Below are 17016 nucleotides of genomic sequence, written 5' to 3'. Positions count from 1 at the left end.
AGAATTAGGCTAGAAATGTTGTACGTTATGGTTTTGGCTTCTAAACGAGCCCAAGGCAAGCACAGCCCTTTAGCAGGGATGATCTGTGCCTCTAAAGAAGCTCATTGCCTCCCCATCTTCTTTTCTGCTGATCACTGCATATGCTCTGTGCTGCAGTCCCTTACTGAGCTTAGGGACCAACTCAAAATATACAGTAAACAGAATATAAATGTCACAATATAAGGCTGACACAAATTTCTACATGGCAGCACAGAAACCAGTGCAACTAGCATCAGAATTTAACAATCATCCTTGTAGCATCAGCTCACATTACAGGGCATCCTACTTTTCTGCTTGATAATTTGCAACAACCCCTAAGCTTAGCTTCTCAACAGCTGCGCAGATCCCACTGAGCATGTGAGTGTCACAGACACTTTCCAAGATGGTGACCCCCTGTGACAAGTTTGAAGTCCTGGATCATTACTGCTATTGACAAGCTGAAACTGCCCGCTATTTAACATTTGTATGTACTTTAGTTAAGGTTTACTTCTCCTTTACATGTTATTTTCTACCAACCACCATGATGCATTCATCTCCAGGAGTTGTCATTAGTTATAGATTGCTATTAGTGATGTGCAGGTCAAGAAAACTTTGATCTACCCCACCTTCTCCCCCAACTTATAGACTGGCCCACCAATGACATTGCAAAAGGGACAGGGCAGGTAAGAGTTTATAAAACGAATTCTACAGCCTTGTGTTTTTATATGATCATGAAACTCCTTGGTAACTTATAATATCCTTCTATTTTACAAGAGGGGGTATTTTATTCACTATATAATCCATTTGTCTTGATTATAGGCACTCTGAGGTTCTTACTCATTAAGACTTACTGTGCAAATTAAAAACCCAATTCCTTTAACTCCAACAATCCACTTCAGCCTACCATTCATCAGGTTCATGGTTCTGGCAGGCTGAGTTTGAAGTGTAAGTAGTATAACCTTTAAAGTGGACCTGTCACCCAGATATAAAAAGCTGTATAATAAGTAGTTTTCAAATAAAACCCAGATATAAAAAGCTGTATAAGTCGTTTTCAAATAAAACATGAAATCCAATTTATTATTATTATTTAAGCATTCGTATCTGTTGTAAACACATTTTAAAATATTAGCTTTAAATTAAATATTGCCTGCTCCTCCTCTATTCCCCCCCCCTTTCTTTACCATATAATTGTGTAGCCAGTGCATGGGGATGGACATCAGGTCCCCCATTCTAGTGCACAAACGAGATTGAGATAATGCCAGGCTTGCCTTAATTAGTGTCCACAAAATGGCTCCTGTCCACTTGTTGTAATGGAGTTCTGAGACAGAAGGAAAGATTCAAATAATTTATATAATGTAATTAAAATTAATTTTGCTTGATTAATGCGATTTTATGAGGTGACAAGTCCCCTTTAATACACTGAGTTTTAGCCGGGATCAAGTACAAGGTACTGTTATTTCCCTAATTCAGAGCTTTCTGGATAAGGGTTTCTGAATCCCATACCTGTACACACAAACGCTATACATTATTGCTTGGGTTAGACTATTACCCTTTCAGTTTTTATTTTCTCACTGTTGTATCTACAGCTGAACCACCACTATAGAACCCATCCATAAGGAGCAAAGCCAATATTGCACAATTTTGAACTATACACAGTCATTTCAGCAATGTATCCAATTTGTCACTAATTCACAGCTGAAGTATATTCTAGGCACATGCACCAGCACGACTCTGCTTAGCAAAATAAAAAGCACTGCTTAACAATGTCAGCCCCTCAAAAGTCTCATGAAGAGCAAGTTTCATGTATGCAACTATTGGCAGATTAATATTGAAACAAATTCTACCACAAAGCAATCACGATATTTGCCGTTAAGTTGGGTATTCTAATAGTGGTACTGAATGTAGTAAAGAAAAGGAAATCCATAGCAAGAACACTAAATTTGACTAGCGGATGCTAGACAGAATGGGAGAAAAAAAACCACAACACAAGTCAGGCTCAATACTTTTATTTTAGATGTTTATTTCTTGCTCTTGAAGTATTCCTCGATGACATCTTTGGCCTGAGACTCTTTGCCATAATCCTACAAAGATATTACATAATTACTCTATCAGAATGCAAAAACGTTTTAAGTTATCAGTTGACAATTTTAATTTCATAAACATGGGCAGCCAGAAACTTTAAAGTAGATGTTGCCATTTTCAGGGACCTTGAATGCCACATGGAGGCCCCAAGGCTCGTACGATGGCTTTATTATTGCCATAGGTTGAGCCAAATCTGATGAGCATTTGAGCCAACAGCTGCTCACAATGGCATTATCAAATTAAAAAAGTGGCTTACCTTGACAACTACACAACTGCAGCCAACCACTTTGCGGGGCTTTCCTTCTCTGTCAATTTTGCAGAGACCAACCCATTCACCGAGTTTTTTGTTGTCATCAACCTAGAAGAGAATCTTTTTATTAACCACAGGAACAATGATACAAATGGATGCAACAAGATGCAGCAACAGCTGTAAACTCAGAAAGCATTGGGTAACATTTAGGCTTTTCTCCTCATAGCAATCAGTAGAGGGAGCCAAGTTATCATCACAGCATACAACTGAAGGGCAACTCATTCCACAAATAATTTGGGAGATGTAGTTATTTAGAAACATCAGTATTTCAGACTTTCATAGCAAGTTTTTAAAAGGCCAACAACTTAAAAAAAATTACTATTTTCAAAATCAGTAAACACACAGCAATCAAAGTAGTCATAAGATCCAAAATAAGGCAGTTATAAAAGTTAGCACTACATGAGCCACCACATTACACTTCACTGAAAGACTATCTGGCACAACTTAATTCACAAGTAGTGTGAGTGTTGGTCAAATTGTTCAATAAGTTAAACAAATGTTCTACATAATTGTTTTTAAAAACTCCATTAACTTGAAATTCGACCAATAGAAAAATGATAAAAATAGAATTTTTAAACTTGTGAATAGGATGGACCCAAATCAAATTTGATTTCAAATTTTAAGAACTAATGCCAGGAAGGCTGCAAACTCCAAATTGATCCCTTAATGTCTCCCATTGACTTTATAACAGCAATTTGGCAGGTTTTAGGTGGCACAGTTGAATTCTAGTGTAGGATAAATCACGAAAATCTAAATTGGAATTTTTTGGAAAAAATCTAATTTGAATAATTCCCTAGTTGAATTTGACAGTTTTGACAATAAAAATTTAAATTATTTTCAATTCAACCCTTGATAAAGCTGCTCCTTGTGTGTTTTGTTGCTTTCAACTAGGACAAACAAAATTAGGCTACTCAATGTTTCCAACTTCTTGGTTCTTTCAAGTAGCTCATTAACAGTGCAGATAAGCAAAGGTCCATAAAGGTACCCTTTACCAGTGACCCCCAAATTGTTACCTTCAGAGGTGCAGGCTAAGCAAGCACATCAAGTCTAGAAAATGTAAATTATAAAAAAATAATAAAATGTGGATCATAAAAGCCTGTATGTGCTTGCACCTTTTACACAAAAAAAAATTCCTGCTATGATCCATGAGTGAATGCCAAAACCCAGGTTTTGTAACCAAATAGTCTGCAGCCCCTCAAAAGTAAAAAAACGAATGGGTGATTAAGAGCACAGATCTTCTCGCATCACAGTCATTAAGTACGAACTTACCTTTATAAGATTGATCTGGTGCTCAGCACAAAGGGCTTCCACTAATTTGACATACATTGGCTCATCACAGTTGGAAGCCAACACACACAGGTGGGCCTGGCGTCTAAAAAGAAATAATGTTTGAGAAAGCATCCAAAATATGACAGCACTAAAGAAAACAACCCCCCCAAAAAAGTTTATGCACTACCAATTAAGTCAGCAAAAATATGCGATAGGCCAGGTGCCTTGGTGAATACCAAGAACAACTTCAGAAAAATTAAAACCTGAAGAAACAGCTCAATGTTTGCCAGATGTCAAGCTAAAAAAGTGTGGCCACATTGAAGGGGCATGTATGTTTAAAAAAAAAAATTTTAACCTGTGGTGTCAGGAGTGACAAGAAAACTCCCTGTGAAGGAGATTACATTTGTTTTATTTTAGATGAGATTATACACACACACGTCCAAATAAATTGGAGGCAGAACAATCCTATTGGGTTTAAGATATAAATGACTTGGCAAGCTAGAGGTAGAGATCCACATTATGGAAATACCAGTTATCCAGAAAATAGATCTTGAGCATTGTGGATTAACATGTCTGATTAACTGTACACAAGGTTAAGGGAGTTGTGACAAATTACATCATACAGCACAGTTTAAAGTAAAACTGTACAGGATAATCATGTCTTATACGTTATGACAACATGCATACCTCAAACCCGAATAGATACAGTACTATTTTGAAGAAATACAAAAGAAAAATGTTGTAGTGGCAGCCATCTGCATCATTGCTTTAAGATGTGCATGGGGAATGGGATTTGGGTCTGTAAAAGTTACATTACTGAAGGTTGTATTGTACTTCATAACCAAGCTTCACAGTTTTAGGATACAGAACACCTTTGCTTAGAAAGTTCTCATTACCAAGTAGATCTAAGTAATGACATAGCATTTAATAACACATTATTACAGTTATCTATAGAGTTTTTCTACTCTACAGTTTAAGTGACTTGAACGGTTAGTCGTCTATATAAATTTGGTTCAAGGAATAACTTATTTAGGGATGCATCGAATCCATGATTCTGCCGAATCCTTCCGGCCAGCCAAACCAAATCTGCATATGCAAATTAAGGGTGGGGAGGGAAATCATGCGATTTAGTCACAAAACAAGGAAGTAAAAAATGTTTTACCCCTTCCCACCCTTAATTTAATCTTTCGTGAAGGATTCAGGGGTTCTGCTGAATCCAAAATAGTGGATTGGGTGCATCCTAAACGTATTTGCTACATTTGCCTCCGTGTACCTCAGAGGTTTTGGGTAACAATTGGCAATCTCCTCACTAGTTTCAGAAGAGGGAGCCAAATTCTCATCACAGGTAAGGGTGGCATTTTTTGGAGCAGTGATAAAAGGAAACCTCAATTATTTAAAGGAGAAATAAAGCTTGGTAGGGAAGAAATGTTGATTATTTTTTCTATACTAGCCCAAGGCAACTACAGCCCTTTAGCAGTAAAGAATTGTCCCCATAGATGGCCCTGTAGCTCCACATCATCCCTTCTATAGATTCACTGCACATGCTTTTGGACTGTCAAGTTACTGAGCTTAGGGACTGATAAGATACTGAAATATTGAATATATAGAATGCAAATGTCACAATACAAGTCTGAACAGTAAATAATTGATGCCAATTGAGGTTGAGCTGCCAATCATAAATCAGCGCTGTGACAGACAAATCTCAGTTTCCAACAGCTGCTCAAAGTACACCCAGCATGTGCGTCCGACATCCCTAAGATGGGAAACTCCTGAGATAACTGAATTCCTTATAATACAGAAATAAAACTTTTAGGCTAGTTCTCCTTTAAAAGGAGAGGGAGAGAGATATATTTGAAACCATAGCTCACCCAAGGGGCGAAGTGACCTGGGTGTAGAAACCCCAGGTCCAAAACTTCAAACACTTGATTCAAAGATAATGTGCTCTTAAAGTCAGCAGTAGGCAAACTCACCAAATCCATTAGCTGGCCCGGGTGCTGTGCCCCGAAACCATAGCTTGAGGCGTTAATCAAAAGAAAGCGCACGCACTCCTGCAGCCAGCCTTAGGACAATTTTACTTTTAATGAGATGAAATAAATTTTTTTTACCTCACCGGCTGGCTGCAGAAGTACGTGCACTCTTTTGAAGTTTCCAATATACACGTTTTCAGTGCTTTTAAAGCTTTGTAAAAACAATTGCTAGTGACACCAACATTTGCTAAACTTCTGGTTGTTCCTTTTTAAACAATGGTGCAGAAGTATGTTATTCAACTGGATTGTCTTACATTGTTTCAGTCTAATCAGCAGATAATATCCTGATTTCAGTAGCTTTTCGATTTAAAATCGAAATATTGTAATGAATGTATATTGCCAAGTTGCTTAGAATTAGAAAGTTTTATTAGGCAAAATATTTTAGGTTGACATTCAAACATTACATTTATCTTTGGCATTTGCAGCACCACTTAAAATAAGATGCTCACTGTATTTGGTTGGGTGTGAAAGTTGAAAGTGTGGAGGACTTAACTCTGGTGGATTTCATTAGCACACAGCTTTAAATTAGTGTTCCATTGAATATTTGCACATTCAGAAATGCAGTCTGAGAAAGGGTTCCTATTAAACCGCACAGTTGTGGGGGAAATGAAAAGTTTTAGGAGACTTACTTGTCAAGAGCTTTGGCAGCTTCACGAATTCCCCGAGCTAGGCCATCGTGGATAAGAGCGGTCTTAAGCACCTCTTGCAGTGCGGTGTTAACATCCATTACACCTCCAGCAGAAATGCTGAAAAGAAAAAAAAAAGGTCAAATTTCTCCTTTTGTATCTGATGAGGCTGCAGATTAGTCATTATGAAGCTGCATGTTTGTCAGATAGAAGTTATCACTCAGAAAGAGTGAAGGGGTATCCGACTTTACAATAGAATCATCATGCAAACACTGCAGCAATGACAGATAACATTTCTAACAAAAAAAAAAAGTAACCGGTTTCATGTGGATATTCAGACTTGCTACCACTTATATTATACTATACTTATAATGTTTAATAGGCTATTACAGTGTTCCCAGATAAAACTTACACTATACACGAAAGGTGATTATTTCTATAATAATATTCCTATAATAGCAAAGCTGATCTGGATATGTAAACGTTCACAACATTACAACGAGACGGATAAGAATGGAATTAAGTGTTTTTCCCAGAATGCCTCACTCGCACGCCAAACACATGGAGCCGGATTCAGACACACAAGCAAGTTAACACAGGCCACATACACTCGCCCTTTACACCGGTACGTACAGAAATACAATGTGCTGCCATCATTCTGTCACACAGTAGGCCACAGTGGGCCTCGGCACTCACCCTTCCTCGGCCATCGTTGGATCAGGAGTGGGTATAAGGCGTTAAATCGCTGAAATAGAAACATAGAGGACTATTATTACTTATGCCCCTTTATGTAGCGCTACGGCGGTGCCCGGGGCAGAGCGATGCCTAAGATATAAGGCGGATTACATGCCAGCCCCATCCCTGCCGCTCATTCACTCACCCTGCCACTTCCAGAACAACTGTGGAAAGAGAACGAGTGTCGCTGACGTCAAATATTTATACCACGCACACTTAAGTCCGCCCCTTCATACGTTCTACCCGTGCACGTAAATACGGAAGCTTTTGACACGTTCCGCTATGGCTTAAATAGGGGGTGCTCCGGTTATCGTCTATGTTTCTTTGAGCGTTAAAGTGGGTGCTGTCTACTGAGCTGCGGAACGATGCTTGAATGGTTTTCAACTAAAAAAAAAATCGTAATTTCCACTGCGATTGATGCCTCTTGTTGCTGCGATACAACCACGGGACAGCTTTTGTAACAACTTTATTAAGAGTGGTTGTAAAGCACAATTGTTTCAAGTTCCCTGCATGGTTATTGATTTTTAATCTTTTGTGACGGCTGTGTGGTTGAATTGCAACCATTCTAAATGGACTGCGAATGGATGTGTAATATGTGTTTGTTGTTGATTGCAAAATAAAATAAAAACATTTTAAAAAAAAAAAAGTGTAATTTGTACAAGTTTTGTTTTGCTTTAATGAATATAAAAACTATAATAAAATTTTTGTAAAACGGCAATCCGGAAGCCGTTGAGGAGCACATTGCAGCCAAGGCTAATTCCAAAAAGTTTTTAAAGTATATTAATAGTAAAAAGATGCAGGTTAAGAATCCTGTAAATAATGGTACCAGTATGGGTGTAACAGATACAGAAAATGTGCTAAATCAGTTCTTTTCTTCAGTGTATACAATAGAGCTGCACTAATGGCTCAGCTCAATCTAATCAGTGGCTGACTCAGGATATGATTCATAAAGCTGGGCCAGATGGCATACACTTAGGGTTGCCACCTGGCCTGTATTTTACCGGCCTAGCTGGTAAAACACCTGCCGGGGCCGGTATTACAAATTTACTGGCAATGTAGCTGCTGGTGATTTGTAATACCATTTACAAAATCCCTTGCCCGCCAATGAAAACTTACATTGCTTGTACCAGAGAATACCACTTATATGCACACAATGCTGCTCAATATGCACACTCAATACCAGCTACAGGGATTTTTTATGGTTTTGAACTGTAGGGTACTATTACATATCGGCCAAAAGCAGAATTCCCAGAATACTGGCACACATGGAGATTTGTTGTGGTACAAGCTACTGTTTTATTACTACAGGTATGGGACATGTTATCCAGAATGCTCGGGACCTGTGGCTTTCTGGAAAACAGATCTTTCTGTAATTTTGATCTTTATACCTTAATTTTACTAGAGAATCATTTCAACATTAAATAAAACCAATAGACTGGTTCTGCTTCCAATAAGGATTTATTATATCTTAGTTAGGATCAAGTACAAGATACTGTTTTATTATTACAGAGAAAAAGGAAACCATTTTTAAAAATTTGGAATATTTGGATAAAATGGAGTCTATAGGAGATGGCCATTGCGTAATTCAGAGCTTTCTGGATAACAGGTTTCCGGATAACGGATCCATACCTGTACAGAGAAAAAGGAAATCATTTTAAAAAATTTGGATAGCATGGAGTCTGTGAGAGACAGTCTTTCTGTGATTCAGATCTTTCTGGATAATGGGTTTCTGGATTATGCATCCCATACCTGTAGTTCATGTTTACTATGGGCAAGAAATCTCATGAAAATGCTTTCTCCTTGTCAAAACATCATAGCAGTGATCCAGCTTAATATCAAGAAAAGAAGGCAATGTTACTGGGATTCATTTGGATTGCTGCATAATGCATTTTAGGCACGTGGAAGCATTTTTGCCAAAAGTATGACTATTTACATTCACTCCTAGGGCTCATACACAGGGATATTATTTTATGCATTTGATGTGCAGGTTTGAGTGTTTCATCAAGATGTAGGGTTGCCACCTGTCCGGTTTTGAACCGGACAGCCCGGTATTTTGAAGGGCTGCCCGGTTCAATGCTTCCTGCCCGGTTTTCCAAATAAGGAAAACCGGGCGGGATTAGCTTGATTGACGCCGCGATCGGCCAATCGGCGATCGCGACGTCATAGCTCCGCCCCGTGACGTCACGGGACCGCCCACTGATGTCACGGGAACGCCCACTGACGTCACGGGAACGCCCACTGACGTCACGGGAACGCCCACTGACGTCACGGGACCACCCCCTGTCCGGCTGGAGCCACAGGGAAAGGTGGCAACCCTCTTGACCACATGCTGCATTTTGTTTCCCATACTGATACAGACGCATGTCAGTTTAGAATGCAGGTGGAATGCAACATTCTGTGTTTGGCGCTTACATGGGCCTGTGTCAGTAAGGGGGGCCTTGTAAAAGAGTTATGTGTGTTTTCATCTGTGCTCCACTGGCAGAACGCACTGGAGTGCAGGTTTAATGAGCTCGAGGAAGAGCCATTATAAAAATGCATATAAATGCCCAAAATGCATTTTTGCAGTTGCAAATCGCATAAAATGCCCATAAGTAAGAGCCCTAAGTGACGTTTTTGGGGAGTGTAAATTAAATCACCCCAAATATATCAAATTACCTTCCAGAGATTGTGGTATATGGGCAAATGTTAGCAGCGTAATTTGCTTGTACATCTCAATGATTTAATTATCTAAAGATTGTCAAGTTATTCTACTATAACCTCCAACTTGCTATGTATATCCTGAGGACAAGGAGAAAAGTGTCTTGTAAGTAAATCAGACTGAAAAACCCCAATAAGCATGCACATCCACATGCATCTGATCCACTTGCTGTTTTGATTACCCTCTGACAGGATAAAATGTGCACACGTACTTTACCCATTACATATACTGGACTTGTACACCTATAGCCCAAGGTTACTCTGTAATGATAGCTACTACACCACCATTCTCATTCTTCCTCCCAAGTACTGTTCTAGTCTGGTGCATTTGCAGTAGATACATTGCAGGAGCATTATGTACTGTGCATGCAAAAAACATGGTAGATCACTTTTGTGTTTTGCAATTGCATCCTTCTCTGCACTAAAAATTGCAGCAAATGTCTGCACTCGAAAGCGAAGTGCATATACCGTACTACCTGCGTTTGCAGTTCTCAGTGGAGCCCTTTACTTTAATACTTTGTTTGCCAAGCACATACACTGTATCTGCCAAGATCGTGCTAGGAACATTATTGAGCAGATTTGCACTTCTCTTGGTGGCTTCTGATGCCTCTGCATAGAGTTACAAGCATGCATGAGTGAGTGGGATTAAATGTATCAGTGAGTGGGATTACATGTATGAGTGAGATTATGCATATGTATGAGTGGGATTATGCATATGAGTGAGTGGGATTATGGGAATACATGTATGAGTGAGTGGGAAAACATGTATGAGTGGGATTATGCATATGAGTGAGTGGGATTATGGGAATACATGTATGAGTGAGTGGGAAAACATGTATGAGTGGGATTATGCATGAGTGAGTGGGATTATGGGAATACATGTATGAGTGAGTGGGAAAACATGTATGAGTGGGATTATGCATATGAGTGAGTGGGATTATGGGATTACATATATGAGTGAGTGGGAACACATGTATGAGTGGGATTATGCATATGAGTGAGTGGGATTATGGGAATACATGTATGAGTGAGTGGGAAAACATGTATGAGTGGGATAATGCATATGAGTGAGATTACGTATATTAGTGAACGGATTACATGTATGAGTGGGATTATGCATATGAGTGAGTGGGATTACATGTATGAGTGGGATTACATGTAGGAGTGAGTATGATTACACATACTTGCTAATAAAGTTACATTACAAAACAAAACTTCTGAGCAAGGTCATCAGGCGTGGCTGGATATAAAAATATAAATTATGATGAAGCTAATAGAAAATGGCCGTGTAAGAGACATACCTGGTGGTCTAGTGGGGGGACGGCAGGAACGCCTGCCGCCCCCTCGGCGGGGACGCCCGCCGCGTCGTGCGGGTTCGGTTAGGCCGCAGGCGCCGGATCGCATGGGCGCACGTTAGGCCGCAGGAATCTCTAGTGAATCTCTGTGATATTAAAGGTGCAGGCGCGAAATTCAAATAGTATATAAGGCCCATTCAGACTGCTGACTGATGCCCGTGATAGAACTTGTTTCTTGTGGTTCCTGAGCCTTGTGCGTTTGATCTGTTCTGAATCTTGTCTGTTTAAATACCCGTGTTTGACCCAGCCTGTTCCTGACTATTCTGCATTCTGTATCCTGACCCTCGCCTGCCTACGACAACTCTTCCTGCTTAACCCCTTGATTGACAACCCGGTTTGACCCTTGCCTGCCTGACGATTCTTGATATCTGCCTGCCTCGACCCAGCCTGTCTGACGATTCTCTTGCCTGCTCCATTTGTACCGTGACCTTCGGCCCAAAAGAATCTGCTCGCCTTGCACCCCTCGTTAAGTCCAGGTGGCACCCAAGTAAGCTGAGGGCTCCTCCCAAAGCCCAACGGTGGTCACACTACTGGTGAAGCCGAGCCGAGACCAGGGTGCTTGGCATTTGTTCTGGTATCTGGTGCCGGCCGTGACATTATCACGGGCCATGGAGGACGAAAGTCACGATGAAGCTGCTGCTGCTGCTCCTCCAACTTCCACCGAAGCGCTTCTTACCACCCTGTTACAGCGCTTGGAGGACCATGAACAGAAGCAAAATTATCTCCTGCAGGGTTTCCACAACCTAACCCGACAGCTGGAGACTACGCAAGCTTCCCAGCAGCAATCTGTTCCTGTTTCTGCTCCTCTTCCTCCTCCTGTGGGTTCAACCAAACACCATGAACCTAAAATTGTGTTCCCTGAAAAGTTCAGTGGGGATCACACCAAGTTTTTTGTCTTTAAAGAGGCATGCAAGTTGTACCTTAGTTTCTTTCCTCACTCTTTCCAATCAGGTGAGGAGAAAGTAAGATTCGTTATGACCCTGCTTTCGGGTGACCCCCAAATTTGGGCCCTAAGGCTGCCTTCCTCTGACCCTGCTCGTTATTCCCTTGATACTTTCTTTACGATGACCCGGATCGTGCATCTTCTGCCGATTCTGCGATTTGTAAATTGCGCCAAGGGAAAAGGGATGCGGAGGTGTACTGCACCGAATTCCGCCGGTGGAATTCCACCCAGTAGAAACTGAGTGGAACGATTTGGCTCTACGGAGTCAATTCCTTTTGGGGTTATCAGATTCTGTAAAGGATAGTCTGGTTAATTATCCCTTACCTTCTAACCTGGATGATCTCATGTCCCTCGCCATCCAGGTAGATAGAAGGCAAAGGGAGAGAAGGGGTGAGAGGAGTACAAACTTCTCTGGGGTTACTAATCTAAGATCTAATGTGGTAACCAATGTAAAATCTTCTAACCCTTCTCACCCTTCTCTGTGCCTTTGCCTCAGGAGGAGCCTATGCAATTAGGCATACAATAAGTTGAGGAACAAATTGACGGCACTTCTGGAAAAGATTTATTACTGCTGTATGTCCTGACGCGTTTTCGGGAATTAATCCCTTAGTCATGACCTATGACTAAGGGATTAATTCCCGAAACGCGTCAGGACATACAGCAGTAATAAATCTTTTCCAGAAGTGCCGTCAATTTGTTCCTTAACTTATTGTATGCTTAGCAGTCGGATACTGCTTGACAGAGCACCTGGAGGAGTACCTGTGGGGAGCAGTAGCGGTCCTTTTTTCCTGTTTCCTATCTTATGCAATTAGGCATATCCCATCTATCTCCTGAGGAGAAGGCACGCAGGCGTTCCTTGGGTCTTTGCATGTATTTTGGTGAAAAGGGACATTTTCTAAACCAATGCTCTAAGAGGCCGGGAAACCCCGAAGCCTAAATGGAGATGGGGAGCTCCATTTGGGTGCAGGAATTTCCTCTCCCCAATCTGCCTCTAAGGTGTTGTTACCAGTCAAACTAACCTGGCCTACGGGCTCTGTCAGGGTGTCCGCTTTTGTGGATTCTGGGGCAGAGGGGAACTTTTTGGACGCTGCATTTGCAGCCAAACATAACATTCCATTGGTTCCTCTAAGTTCCCCCCTGAAAATTTGGGCGGTGGACAAAAGACCCTTAGGGTTGGGTATAGTTTCTAAGAAAACTATTTTTTCATCTGCATGGTGAGGAGATAGCATTATACCTCATTGAAGGTGCTACTTCACCTCTCATCTTGGGGTTACCCTGGCTCCAGAGGCATAACCCTCTAATTGATTGGGTTTCAAAGAGGGTAGTTCAATGGGGTTCAGGGTGTGATGGGGTCTGTTTTCCTCAGGTAGTAGCTACTACCTCTCTAGAAGGGTTACCTGCAGCTTATGCTGAATTTGAGGATGTTTTTTCTAAAAAGGCTGCTGAAACCTTACCCCCACATCGGCCATACGATTGCCCAATTGATCTAACCCCAGGGTCTACACCCCCTCGTGGGAGAACATACCCTCTTTCATTGCCAGAAGCCCAGGCTATGAAAGAATATATTCGGGGAAACCTGGAAAGCGGCTTCATTCGGCCTTCCTGTTCCCCTGCTGGGGCTGGGTTTTTCTTTGTGGGGAAAAAAGATGGGGGTCTTCGTCCCTGTATTGATTATAGGGGTCTCAATAAGATCACCATTAAGAATCGCTATCCTCTTCCCTTGATCTCCGAGTTGTTTGATCAGATCAAGTATGCTAAGATTTATACTAAACTTGATCTTAGGGGGGCTTATAACCTCATTCGTATCAGGGAAGGGGATGAGTGGAAAACAGCGTTCAACACCAGGGATGGCCACTACGAATATTTGGTGATGCCATTCGGTCCTTTGTAACGCCCCTGCAGTGTTCCAGGAATTTGTCAATGACATCTTTCGGGACCTGCTGGGGATATTCGTAGTGGTCTATCTTGATGACATTCTTATTTTTTCTTCTAATCTGAGTGAACACAGGAATCATGTCTGTGAGGTCTTGCGTAGACTTAGAGAAAATAATCTGTATGCAAAACTTGAGAAGTGTACTTTTGTGGTGACCTCTGTTCAGTTTTTGGGGTTTAATATTTCTAACAGGGGTCTTGAGATGGATCCAGGGAAGGTGAGAGCTGTCCTGGAATGGACCCAACCCCTTTCTTTACGAGCAACCCAAAGATTCCTCGGTTTTGCAAATTATTACCGCCAATTCATCAAGAATTTTTCCCTGGTAGATGCTCCAATCACCAACTTGACCAAAAAGGGTGCTGACCCTAGTATTTGGCCCCCAGAAGCAGTTCAAACTTTCGAACGCCTCAAAAAAGAGTTCAGTTCTGCCCCTATTTTGCAGCATCCAGATACTGCCTTACCATTTATTGTGGAGGTAGATGCCTCTGAAGTGGGTGCTGGGGCAGTCCTTTCCCAAAGGCACCCGATAACCAACAAGTTACATCCCTGCGCCTTTTTCTCTAGGAAGTTTTCGCCTGCAGAGGCAAACTATGATATTGGGAACAGGGAATTGTTGGCTATCAAGTGGGCCTTTGAGGAATGGCGGCATCTACTTGAAGGTGCTAAACATATGGTAACAGTATATACAGACCATAAAAACCTGCTTTATATAGAATCGGCCACACGGCTAAACCCTAGGCAGGCTAGATGGGCATTGTTCTTCACCAGGTTTAACTTTTCTTTAACATACAGGCCTGGATCTAAAAACACCAAAGCTGATGCGCTCTCTAGGAGTTTTGAATCTACCTCCTCTGACTCTAGTGAGTGCATCCCCATCATTCCTAGGGAGTTGATTGTAGCCGCATTGGGTTCTGACCGCTCCACCTTGTTGTCCCCTGTCCAATCTTCTGCTCCTGCAGACACTCCTTCTGGGAGAATGTTTGTGCCTGAGGAGTTGAGGGAACAAGTTCTCGAAGAGGTTCATAACTCCAAAATGGCTGGGCATCCTGGCATTTCCAAAACTATTTCTTTGTTAGCCCGTCATGTGTGGTGGCCTTCTTTTAAACAGGATGCTAAGGTTTTTGTAAATTCTTGTCCAATTTGTCAAAGGTCTAAATCCTTTCGTCAATTGTCACAAGGTCTGTTAAATCCGTTACCAATCCCTGAGAGGCCATGGTCCCATCTTTTGATGGATTTCATTGTAGATCTGCCTCCCTCTCAGGGTAAAACTGTAATTTGGGTGGCGGTGGATAGGTTTAGTAAAATGAGCCATTTTGTTCCTCTTCCACACCTCCCTTCTGCCAAAACCTTAGCTGATCTGTTTATCTCTCATATTTTCAAGTTACATGGGTTTCCTGTTAACATTGTGTGTGACAGAGGAGTTCAGTTTGTCTCGAAGTTTTGGAGAGCTTTCTGCTCGTTAATTGGCATTGATTTATCCTTCTCTACAGCTTACCATCCCCAAACTAACGGACAAACTGAAAGAGTGAATCAATCCCTTGAGCAATATCTCAGGTGTTATGTATCTGATAACCAGTCCTCTTGGGCTGAATTGTTGCCCTGGGCAGAGTTTGCCTACAATAATGCCACTCACTCCTCTTCTAGGGAGTCTCCTTTCTTTATTGTAAATGGGCTACATCCAAAAGCATTTTCTTTTTCTGGCTTAGATTCCTCTGTACCCTCTGCTAATTCCTCTGTCAATCATTTTTCTAAAATTTGGTCTCAAGTTCATCATTCTCTTTCTGCAACTTCCTCTGCTCAAAAGAAAGCTGCGGATAGATCTCATAGAGAGGCCCCTCAATACAAGGTGGGAGATTCTGTTTGGCTATCTACAAAGAATATTAAGTTAAAGGTTCCCTCTCTCAAACTGGGACCCAGGTTCATTGGTCCATACCCTATAACTGAAATAATCAATTCTTCTTCCGTTCGTCTCCAATTACCTGCTGAGTTTAAAATATCGAATTCTTTTCATGTCTCTCTCCTAAAACCAGCCACTCATGTCCGTCATATTCCTGTTCCTCCCCCAGTGTTAGTCGAAGGTCAGCCTGAATTTGAGATCCAGGAGTTCCTTGATTCTCGCTTGGTACGAGGTAAGCTCCAATATCTTATTAAGTGGTAGGGCTTTGGCCCAGAGGAGAACTCCTGGGTCTCAGTCGATGACATCAAGGCTGATCTACTCAGAAAGAAATTCCATCAAAAATTTCCTGGGAAGCCTGGGGGTCCAGTGGCCCCCCCTAGAGGGGGGGGTAATGTAAGAGACATACCTGGTGGTCTAGTGGGGGGATGGCAGGGACGCCTCCCGCCCCCTCGACGGGTTCGGTTAGGCCGCAGGCGCCGGATCGCATGGGCGCACGTTAGGCCGCAGGCGCCGAATCTCTAGTGAATCTCTGTGATATTTAAAGGCGCAGGCGCGAAATTCAAATAGTATATAAGGACCATTCAGACTGCTGACTGATGCCCGTGATAGAACTTGTTTCTTGTGGTTCCTGAGCCTTGTGCATTTGATCTGTTCTGAATCTAGTCTCATTGATTACCCATGTTTGACCCAGCCTGTTCCTGACTATTCTGCATCCTGACCCTCGCCTGCCTACGACAACTCTTCCTGCTTAACCCTTTGATTGACAACCCGGTTTGACCCTTGCCTGCCTGACGATTCTTGATATCTGCCTGCCTCGACCCAGCCTGTCTGACGATTCTCTTGCCTGCTCCATTTGTACCGTGACCTTCGGCCCAAAAGACTCTGGTAACAGCCGTGCCCCTTCGCCAGCCAGAACATCTCGCCTTGCACCCCTCGTTAAGTCCAGGTGGCACCCAAGTAAGCTGAGGGCTCCTCCCAAAGCCCAACGGTGGTCACACTACTGGTGAAGCCGAGCCGAGACCAGGGTGCTTGGCATTTGTTCTGGTATCGGGTGCCGGCCGTGACAGGCCGCCTGGTTGAAGCAGATCTTGCATTCAGGAAAACACTACAGTGCAGACTAACGG

At 42.0% G+C, this 17016-nt stretch overlaps 1 protein-coding gene, 1 long non-coding RNA gene and 3 other non-coding genes across 5 annotated transcripts; all 5 read right to left on the bottom strand.

The window, feature by feature from the left end:
* Positions 1-2008: 2008 nt before the first annotated feature.
* On the bottom strand, positions 2009-7077 carry rps12.L (ribosomal protein S12 L homeolog; the record flags this gene model as incomplete). Its single annotated transcript, NM_001087125.1, is given in 5 exon segments — positions 2009-2099; positions 2357-2458; positions 3680-3782; positions 6336-6452; positions 7029-7077. Coding segments are annotated over 5 exon segments (399 nt in total). The 3' UTR covers positions 2009-2036.
* LOC121394008 lies at positions 2527-2617 on the bottom strand. The gene has a single exon (XR_005961468.1). It is a non-coding gene; the product is annotated as a small nucleolar RNA SNORD100 (small nucleolar RNA).
* On the bottom strand, positions 3784-6329 carry LOC121393701. Its single transcript, XR_005961272.1, has 2 exons — positions 4612-6329; positions 3784-4567 (listed from the first exon to the last, which is right to left on the bottom strand). It is a non-coding gene; the product is annotated as an uncharacterized LOC121393701 (long non-coding RNA).
* On the bottom strand, positions 4948-5029 carry LOC121394009. The gene has a single exon (XR_005961469.1). It is a non-coding gene; the product is annotated as a small nucleolar RNA SNORD100 (small nucleolar RNA).
* LOC121393992 lies at positions 6530-6603 on the bottom strand. The gene has a single exon (XR_005961452.1). It is a non-coding gene; the product is annotated as a small nucleolar RNA SNORD101 (small nucleolar RNA).
* Positions 7078-17016: the final 9939 nt, after the last annotated feature.

The sequence above is a fragment of the Xenopus laevis genome, chromosome 5L, assembly GCF_017654675.1.
Source record: "Xenopus laevis strain J_2021 chromosome 5L, Xenopus_laevis_v10.1, whole genome shotgun sequence".
In the NCBI taxonomy this organism is placed as follows: domain Eukaryota; kingdom Metazoa; phylum Chordata; class Amphibia; order Anura; family Pipidae; genus Xenopus; species Xenopus laevis.
This window is presented reverse-complemented; position numbering and strand designations above follow the sequence as displayed.